A 9,919-nucleotide genomic window follows, 5' to 3' on the forward strand; every position below is an offset into this window, starting at 1 on the left:
GTTGGAAAGATACATATTTACTGGATGCTTCTGACTTGGGTAGACACTGGCACAGTGTTAGAGACATGAAGTGATTGTCAGGTGATGGTGAAGAATGGTAAATAGTACAAGAGAGAGATGGGATGAAAAAAGAAAGTTGGTTTACATTTGGTAATCGAGATGGTAGGGAAATAAGCTGGGCAGCTTCTTGGATGATGTTCTGTCTTCAGACATAGATGGTTCTGATCATGCATCCAAGAAAATATGCAGTTCCTAACTGAATTATGGGATTATTGTTTGCTGTGAACTGGCCCTAAGCTGACCTGCCACTTAGTGAGTCCCAACTGAACATCTATTTAGTTGTCTTCATAGCTGCAAGATATTAGTTGTTTCCAACAATGTGGACTTCTAGCTGATAATGTTGAATTGTGGGCAACTATGAAATCGTTATAAGATTCTGGCAGCAACCTGGAAATTCTGGTGGGCAATCAGTATGAAATCAGACCAAGACATATATATCTGCCTTTCTTAGCATGGTAAGATATTTGATGAATTATAGATAGTGCTTCTGAACTTGTGATAAGTTTCTTTTCTCTTACATTGGAGTCAGTATCTGACATTAGGAACCTGGCTCTAAGAAGGCCCTTTTTGGGAAATTACTGTTTTTTGCAATTTCTTTTCTCTGAGTTAGGTAGAACAATTAAGTAGGGCAATGAATCCTTATAGGAAATGCAGTCTGAGACACCTTAGAAAGTGTTCTGGTGCTTGTCCCGTGCTTGTCCCATTTAAGTGCTTCCTTGGGATTTGAAGAACATTTTATATAGAAAAATCACACACACAGAGAGAGAGAGAGAGAGAGAGAGAGAGAGGGAGGGAGAGAGGGAGAGGGAGAGTATAAGAAATAGAGACTCAAGGAGATTTAAACTGGGTTTGAGAAGGAGATAAATAGTTCCATATTCTTAAGACACGTTTCACTTAAAGTGATGTTTCTTATACTTTATTGTGATATCTATGTTCCTCTTCCCCAGAACATGCAGATGGCTTGTGTCATCGTCTCACCAATGTCTGCCCAACCAGCAAGCCTCAAACACAAGGTCTGGCAAAGGATGCTTGGGAAATCCCCCGGGAGTCGCTGCGGTTAGAGGTGAAGCTTGGGCAAGGCTGTTTTGGAGAAGTGTGGATGGGTAAGGATTTCTAGCAGGTACCTGAGCCACAAAATTCGCTTTCTAGTCCGATGGGCATATTTCAGGCCATGTCTTTCAGCAAGGGGAAATTAGGCAAGGCCCCCGACTGCACAAACCGTAGGAGGCATGGTACCAGCTTAAGTGTTCATTAGTGAAAAGGATGCCTTGTTAATCTACTTATATTTCTACTCTAGGGACCTGGAATGGCACCACCAGGGTGGCAATAAAGACTCTGAAACCTGGGACAATGTCTCCAGAGGCATTTCTGCAGGAGGCACAGGTCATGAAGAAGCTGCGCCATGAGAAGCTGGTGCAGCTCTATGCTGTGGTTTCGGAGGAACCCATTTATATTGTAACAGAATACATGTGTAAAGGTGAGCAATGTATTAAGGGCAGAGTTAAGGGCAGGCATTAAGGATGCCTTGTTTGGATGTTCTCTCCCTCAGACTGAAAGGGCAAAATTAAATGGGCTAGAAATCTAATGTTGGGAGCAGAAACATTTTACCCCGTCATTCAGAATAGGCAGCATTTGGAAAATGAGTTTGTCAATTAGGCATCATCTAAGCACCAATTCACATAACCCAGGCATAGCCAAACTTGGCCCTCCAGATGTTTTGGGACTACAACTCCCATCATTCCTAGCCAACAGGACCAGTGGTCATGGATGATGGGAATTGTAGACCCAAAACATCTGGAGGGCCAAGTTTGGCCATGCCTGACATAACCAAATGGATGTGTTACAGATGTGGGCTGAATTGATTTACACAGTTGTTTGTGTGGTTTTATTGTATCTGTGTGGGGTTTATTACCTGTTTGTAAGTTGCTTTGAGGGACGCGGGTGGTGCTGTGGGTTAAACCACAGAGCCTAGGACTTGCCGATCAGAAGGTTGGCGGTTCGAATCCCCGTGACGGGGTGAGCTCCTGTTGCTCGGTCCCTGCTCCTGCCCACCTAGCAGTTCGAAAGCACGTCAAAGTGCAAGTAGATAAATAGGTACTGCTCCGGCGGGAAGGTAAACGGCGTTTCCGTGCGCTGCTCTGGTTCACCAGAAGCGGCTTAGTCATGCTGGCCACATGACCCGGAAGCTGTACGCTGGCTCCCTCGGCCAATAAAGCGAGATGAGCGCCGCAACCCCAGAGTCGGCCACAACTGGACCTAATGGTCAGGGGTCCCTTTACCTTTACCTTAAGTTGCTTTGGGTTGCTCTAGGCAAGATAAAAGTGACTTTAACAAATTTAATAAATAAGAATAAGCACTGAAGAGGCCTGGTGATTGTTTGGCAAACCACTGACTTACAATTCAACCCTTGCTTCCCATGTTGCTGCAACATTTGAGGAGTGTAAATTACAGTTCAATCAAGATGTGAGAAAAAACTAATGAAGGGTTTTTGTTGGGGCTTAAATTCTTTCTACACTCTGTAAAAAACAGCTCATTGGCTCAGTTAAATTGTATTGTTTGCTCTGTGAGATTGAAACAGCTGCAAATTCTGCAGAGGGAAAACATCTGCAAGGGTTTAGGGTTTGCTCCAACTTCAATTACTGACAATTGTATGTTCTGTTCTAGGGAGCCTCCTGGATTTCTTGAAAGGGGAGATGGGCAAGTACTTGAGGCTGCCCCAACTGGTAGATATGGCGGCTCAGGTGAGTGTAGCATGCTTTAAGAGCCAATCTACATATGCTGTAGGCTTGAAGGATGCTGCTTTTCCAGATCTGTATGACTCTAGGCTGCTGGTGGAGGATTGCCTATTTTGCATGTTTGCCTATAATAGTATCTCCCTGCATACAAATATTTAGCAAGACAACTAGCTGTTGTAAAATCTGTCTCCCTGACATGCTGCTTTTCTGTTGGCGGGGGTGTTATTGGGGAAGCATTTTCCAGTGCCCTTTGGTTTCCTTTAAACCAATATAAGATCTCTGACCATGTCTCTCTCCCTTTTTGGCATTCAAGCCTCTTCCCATATCTCATTTTCTGTGTGCGCCAGCTGAGACAGAGTGCTGGTGAACATCTGTTTCAGTCAGTGCAACATTAGCAGCTATGCAGGATAGGCAGCCCAGGCAGCTGACAAATACTTCATTTTTCATAGGTTTAGCTTTATTCAGCCCCTCTGCTTTCAAGAGAACTGTAGGCTCATTTGACTCCAAGTTCATTGCTTTTGCTGGTTGGTTTGACATTTAACACACACACACACACACACACACACACACACACACACACACACACGGCTTTACTACATTAGTCTATATCTTCATAAGTTACCTGAATCCTGGTAACCCTGGGCTGAATAGAGCTGGCTGATTTGACTAATGCTTTACGGGTAAGCTCTGATAGATCATAATAATCATTCACACAAATTCGTAATGTATATTTTTTACTACATTTATATCCCACCTGAACTTCAAGGACCTCAGACTGGTATACATAGTTTTCCTTCTCCCTGTTTTATCCTCAGAACAACCCTGTGAGGTAGGTTAGGCTGAGAGACAGTGACTGGCCCAGGGTCACCCAGCGAGCTTCATAGCTGAGTGGGGATTTGAACCCTGGCGTCCCAAGTCCTAGTCCTGAACTCAGAGCTTTCCAAACTTTTCAAGTTGGTGACACACTTTTTGGACATGGATCCTTTCACGACACAGTAATTCATTTTGTGACATGGTAATTCAGTTTTACTAGCCAACCGGAGGTTAAACTAACCCTTTCCAGCCCAGGAGGAGTGTGGGGAGCATTCGTGCAACACACCTACACACTGCAACCAACACACTAATGCGTCACAACACAGTTTAGAAAGCTCTACCTTAACTATTCCACCACACTGATTTTCTTTTGTGTTTGGGATTGTTCCAGATTGCATCTGGCATGGCATATGTGGAGAGGATGAACTACGTACACAGAGATCTCCGAGCTGCCAACATCCTTGTGGGGGAAAATCTGGTGTGCAAGGTAGCTGACTTTGGACTGGCCCGGCTGATTGAGGACAATGAATACACAGCAAGGCAAGGTATGAGCTGCACTTTCCACTTGGAAGAAATAAGCAGCTGCAAACTAGTTAGTGCTTCAGAGCGGGAAGAAGTCTGGGTAGCAATGCAGAGTAAAAGCCCCGCGGCCCAAAAGCAGGAAGCATTATCAAGACATGAAAAGGCAGCCTTTATGCCAACATGACAAACTGTTGAGTACATTTCTATGATTCTATGTCCTGGATTCCTGCACTTTTGCTACTGCTGGTGAATGATGCAGAAGTAGTGGAAGACTCGGTTGCCAACATCCTTCATTTCTTCCTTTTGTGTGTGCTGAATAATATATGTTTTGGGTTTTTTTACAATATGCTTGTCTGTCTTGTTCAGGTGCTAAATTCCCCATTAAGTGGACTGCCCCAGAAGCTGCTCTCTATGGCCGATTCACCATCAAGTCAGATGTATGGTCCTTTGGAATACTGCTGACTGAACTGGCAACGAAGGGCCGAGTACCATATCCAGGTAAGTGTGTGTTTTTATATATAATATTTTTCGCTCCATAAGACGCACCTGACCATAAGACGCACCTAGTTTTTAGAGTGGGAATGCAAGAAAAAAAATTCTTTAAAGGGAGCGCTGAGCAGAGCCTGTATGCATCCCAGGCTCTGCTCAGCGCTCCCTTTCGCAAGCTGCGTGAAGCGTGTGTGCGGCACTTGCGGGCTTTTCCCCGAGGAGGGAGAAGGGCAGCCTGTCACTCCGCACAGCTCTTTAAAGGGAGAGTGGCTCTTGCTGGCTTTTGTGGGAGGTGGGAAAGGGAAGAGTGCAGCTAAGCCAGAAGCTAGAACAGCAAGAGCTGTTCTGGCTTCTGGGATAGCTGCGCAGCCTCTTCAGGGTAGTGGGATGAAGGCTCCCCGCTGCCCTGAAGAGGCTGCGCGCGGCTAAGCCAGAAGCTAGAACAGCGAGAGAGAGCACAGCGATCCCTCTTGCTGTTCTGGCTTCTGGGATAGCTGCGCAGCCTGCATTGGCTCCATAAGACGCACACACATTTCCCCTTACTTTTTAGGAGGGAAAAAGTGCGTCTTATAGAGCGAAAAATACAGTAGGTCTTTCTACAGGTGCTCAAAGGGGCCACAAGACCAGCTATAGCAAACTACTCATTCACTTGGAAAGGGACAAGGTTCTCCAAGGCAGAAGAATACTGTCTCCTACAGTGCTAATATCAGAGATAAAGCCTGCCTGCTCTTTAAGAGTGAAAGTCAGCAATTTACCCACCCACACCTCCAACACTCTGTGGAAATGTATGTCTGATCTTTGTGGTGTGTTGCTGAGCTCCAAAACTAGAGATAAAAAAATCCCTCTGCCTGTTCTTTACAGAGGATCTTTAAAGAGGAAGCAGAGCATTTTAATGCTGTTTAGATCAGGAGATAAAAGTTGTGAGGTTGCATCCTGTGGTTTGGTAGAGTAGGTGCAGCCCATGGACTTGTGGGCTCGCCCAACCTTCTTGGTCTATCCTAGTCTTTGCATTTTTAATATATTTTGGTTGTGTTTTTATTTTAAATTGTTGGACGTCATTGTGAGTGGTGCATGGACGCTAGACAGGTGGGATAGATTTTAATTAATAATAGCTTTGGAAAAAGAAAGCTAATATATGATTTGTGGAAGATATACACCAACAATAAGACTTTTCACAATTATGGGAGACAAAATCAGCAAGTGTCTCATGGGAAATGGATTTCTCCAGAGTTTTAATTCCTCTGTAGACTTCTGCTTTCCTTTTGAAGCCCCATTCATATATTACTGTTGCAAAATGATAGCCTACGGGGGGAAACCACTCCCTTTTATTCATGGTTCAGTTCCACATCAGTAATATTATGGGTGGCTCAAATCCCTGAAGTGGTGTACAGCATGAGAAAAATGACATTAAATACAAGAGAAGTTTGATAAACAATAAAATTGTTTCTACAGACAATAAAAAACATCCGTATGTTACAAACACATTACAGGATTGGGCTATGGGGAAAATCCCTGCGTCCCATACCCAGCTAGTGTCTAGCTCTCTGTTTGCTGGCAGGAGAAGAAGAAAGGTAACAGGCTTTGTGTGAGAGATGGGAAGTTTGTGACCCTCCAGGTGTTACTGGGCTCCCATCATCCCTGGACGTTGTCCTTGCTGGCTGGGGCTGATGGGAGCTAAGAGTCCAGTATCTGGGGGGCCACAGGCTCCCCCTCTCTACTTGACGCCAGACTTTAGGAACACTACTTAAATCGCTCCACTGTAATGCAAACTGAACTGTACTTGGTAAACAGGAGCATACGTTGTTAGCAACACTTCTGTATACTTTGGCTAAACTGTTCTACTGAAGAGCCAGGTTGCATACTCCTTTTCTGAGAAGTGATAATGTATGGGATCCAGGAGTGGTATGCATGTATGTACACTTACGTGCAAGTAGTACCAGTACTCACAGTGTTTACTGAACACCTGTCTGCTTTTGTACCAATAGGTATGGTGAACCGGGAAGTGCTTGATCAAGTAGAGCGAGGCTACCGGATGCCCTGCCCACCAGAATGCCCAGAGTCTCTGCATGATCTGATGTGTCAGTGCTGGAGGAAGGATCCTGAGGAAAGGCCGACCTTTGAGTACCTTCAAGCTTTCTTGGAGGACTATTTCACATCAACAGAGCCTCAATATCAGCCAGGCGAGAACCTATAGATCTGGGAACAGAATTCAGTGCCAAAGACTCTATGCTGCTCCTACTGCATATGTGCTCAAGCGAGAGACTTTGAGCCATACTTGAAACATGTCTGGAGCACCTGCCAGGGTCTCTTCCTCATTCTGCTGATTTGCCCTTCCTTTTGAGGATGGTACGGGGGGCCCTTTGTTAAACAAATGTGGTGCCCTTGGCTGTTATGGGTTACCTAAGGCCCCAATAGGTCATAAATTAGCAGTGTCATGGTTCTACTTTTTGATATGAAGTTGGCTACGGTGCAGAAAAACAGGGTTTCAGAAAAGCCAAGTTCTTCCAGAAGAGAAGAGGCCAAATGAAAACCAGGGATCCTATTCCTGTGGGCCGCCTGCCCTCTGGAGTCTGCCCTCCCTCCAAACCATCCTTCACATCCATCAGCAAGAACATGGCAATCCTGCGTCTGATGGTGATGATGTGGGCTACTTCATGGCTGCATGGCTTCAAAGCACTTGGGTCATCTCTGATTGACTTAGTGGTGATGCTACAGCATTATGCCTTTTCAAATTCATATGGCTTCTGTTCTCCTTTATATCTGAAACCAGCACAGTTTCCCCTTTCCTTGTCCCATCCAAACCCCACTGCGTGGAGTAGGACTGACTGCTTCACTCCAGGAAAAAATGGCAGCCCACTTATATTTGGAACATGTCACATTTCCATGTACTTATGGTCCTCTTTTTTATATGTGTATATATGTACAATCTGCCACTGTTCTCTTCTGGGCCACTGAGGATGTGTCACTGTCCACCCAGTCTTGTCTTGTGTGTGTGTGGTGCACTTGTTCTTAGCCATAGAAGAAACAGGACTCAGGGTGCTGGGTTTGCAGTTCAGTTGTAGGGTTTCGTTCATCTTTGCCTTGGAACAGCGATAGCAAACATGGTGCCCTCCAGATTTTATTGGACTATGATTCCCATCATCCCTGATCATTGACTGTATTGGTTAGGACTGACAGGAGATGTAGTCCAACAATATTAGGAGGGCACCACATTGGTTACTTTGATGTTGAATTGAAGGAACTTCTTGAGGAGGTCATACTCTGCAATTGATTAGGGATTTTAATTTTGATGCTTGTGGTAGTGATGGCTTGCACATTTTTTAGAGCTGTGTTTGTTCTTGGACTGCAGGCTTGTCTTCCAGCCTAGCCTTTCAACCCTAATAAAGTGAAATTATGAACAGAAATGTCTTAGACTGGCAAGAAGGGATATACTCTACCTGGGTCGTAAGTCCCCTAAATGCCAGCTGTTAGCCCAGGGAATAAAAGTCTTCCACATGGCATTTTAAGAATTCATCAAGTACATGGTTCCTTCTCTTTTCACATCAGTGCATCTTAATCTTAACCATTTCCAAGGCTCCTTGGTCCCTCAGGGGCATAATATTGCTGCTGGGCAAACTTCAGCTGAACAAGTTGCTCTGCAGTGCTGCCTCAGCACAGTGGGTGCACTTCTGGTTCAGACAGGGTAAAGAGGCCTTGCACTGCCCTGCCATCTGAGGGCAGCCCCCTTCTCCCATACAGTATGTGAGTAAGTGATGCACACAAGGAAGAACAAATCCAACAAAGAAAGTAGCAAAATACATAGAACCCTGCAAAACTTGATTTTTGTCCTCCCTCACTAAACCCCAGTGCTATATGATCCCCAGGATGACCCCTTGCTGGAGAGAATTTTAGGTCAGGGGTTTAACCCAGTCCCCTGGTCTAAAACTACTGATAAGAGCTTGCAATCTCCACACAGGCCCCTTCTACAGAGCGATCCTTTAAGAAATGCAACTCCCTGTTTATGCTTCTGATTTGGTTATGACCTAAAACTAGTCCCAATTATTCCTAGGGTACAAATCATGCCAAATGTCCTTGTTTTGCCTCTTCTGTCTTCCTTCCATCTTTTAAAGCCTTATTGGCTAAAGCAGTGGGGGAAAGTGAGGACAATAGCTGAACCCTGTGAAGTACTCATGAGCAAACTGCATATTACATTCCACTGCCTGTATTTTTTTCCTCTAGTAAACTAAAGGGAGTCACTAGGCTGTGAGTTTCACCAAAGGAGCATTAGGGGGAAGGGCTGCTTAAACTGGTACCTTCTGGCTGTCTTTCAGTTAAAATTACCCCTTCCCGAGCTGATTCGGAGTGGAGGGGGAACTGGGAGGAAAATGGTTAAGCTGAAGTGCAGGTAGATACAGATCATGTGGTGTTACTCTGCTAAAAACTCACAGCACAATAAACTGCTTTCAGTTCAAAAAAGCAAATGTCAGAGAAGAGAAATATGCAACTACATTCAGTGTATAGTTTGGCCATAAAAGTCCTTAAAAATGGATGTTCAGGCTTCTGCTGGATCACACCCTGTGCAGTCTCTTCCTTGATCACTTGTCACTTTCCACATATCCTGCAGAGCTTTCCATACTCATATCCATCCTGCTGCACATCAGGAGCTGTTTTTAACAGCAGCTGGCATTTGAGCAGCTGGTTGCAGTTTACATTTCAGCTTGTGCATATGCAACAGAATTCAACTTGGCAATCTTTGCACTGTCGGAGGGGGGAAGCTTTTAGAATCAACTATCAGTCTGTTTTAAAATCATCAAGATGATGCGTCTCTGAATGCATGTCAGAATCATCCCCTTTTTGGGAAAGAGCAAGGAACCGAACAAGATGGAGATTTGGGCACCAGTACCTTGTCCCATCATCAGCTGGTGCTGCAGCGACCTTACTCCATGACCTTCACTCACACAGAGGAGCAAAATATATAAAGCTGCAATGGACTTGGCTGGAACATGCCTGTTACATTAGCGCTTGTTAGGCCAAGGACTCTGCACCCCAAGGGCAGATGGAGTAATTGTGCACATCACGCTAGGGGAGACCTGAGATGCACTCCAGGAGCTGGCATGAGAGTTCAGACTTGGAGCCACGTTGATTTGTTAACTAGGGCAATTCTACAGACAACACACTGCATCCCAGACTCACAGCCTCAAAGGGACTGAAAGGGCGATTTTTTCCAAAGTGCCTGTTGTGTGGGCCGTGAGTTGAGGCTGATTAATAATAAAAAAAAAACCAACAAGATTGCTTCAGCATCTTAACTTTTTTTAAACCAA

At 44.9% G+C, this 9,919-nt stretch overlaps 1 protein-coding gene across 4 annotated transcripts in view; it reads left to right on the forward strand.

Annotated features, from left to right (window-relative positions):
• SRC (SRC proto-oncogene, non-receptor tyrosine kinase) overlaps positions 1-8,132 on the forward strand; it is an 87,616-nt gene extending 79,484 nt beyond the window's left edge. For all 4 annotated transcript variants that reach the window (XM_053394083.1, XM_053394082.1, XM_053394084.1 and 1 more), the window contains 6 exons: positions 1,008-1,163; positions 1,358-1,537; positions 2,725-2,801; positions 4,000-4,153; positions 4,497-4,628; positions 6,605-8,132. In XM_053394083.1, the coding sequence (XP_053250058.1) occupies positions 1,008-1,163; positions 1,358-1,537; positions 2,725-2,801; positions 4,000-4,153; positions 4,497-4,628; positions 6,605-6,813 (908 nt within the window). In that variant the 3' untranslated portion in view covers positions 6,814-8,132. The remainder of the gene's footprint in view (positions 1-1,007; positions 1,164-1,357; positions 1,538-2,724; positions 2,802-3,999; positions 4,154-4,496; positions 4,629-6,604) is intronic.
• Positions 8,133-9,919: the final 1,787 nt, after the last annotated feature.

Source organism: Podarcis raffonei, chromosome 6 (assembly GCF_027172205.1).
Source record: "Podarcis raffonei isolate rPodRaf1 chromosome 6, rPodRaf1.pri, whole genome shotgun sequence".
Lineage (NCBI taxonomy): Eukaryota > Metazoa > Chordata > Lepidosauria > Squamata > Lacertidae > Podarcis > Podarcis raffonei.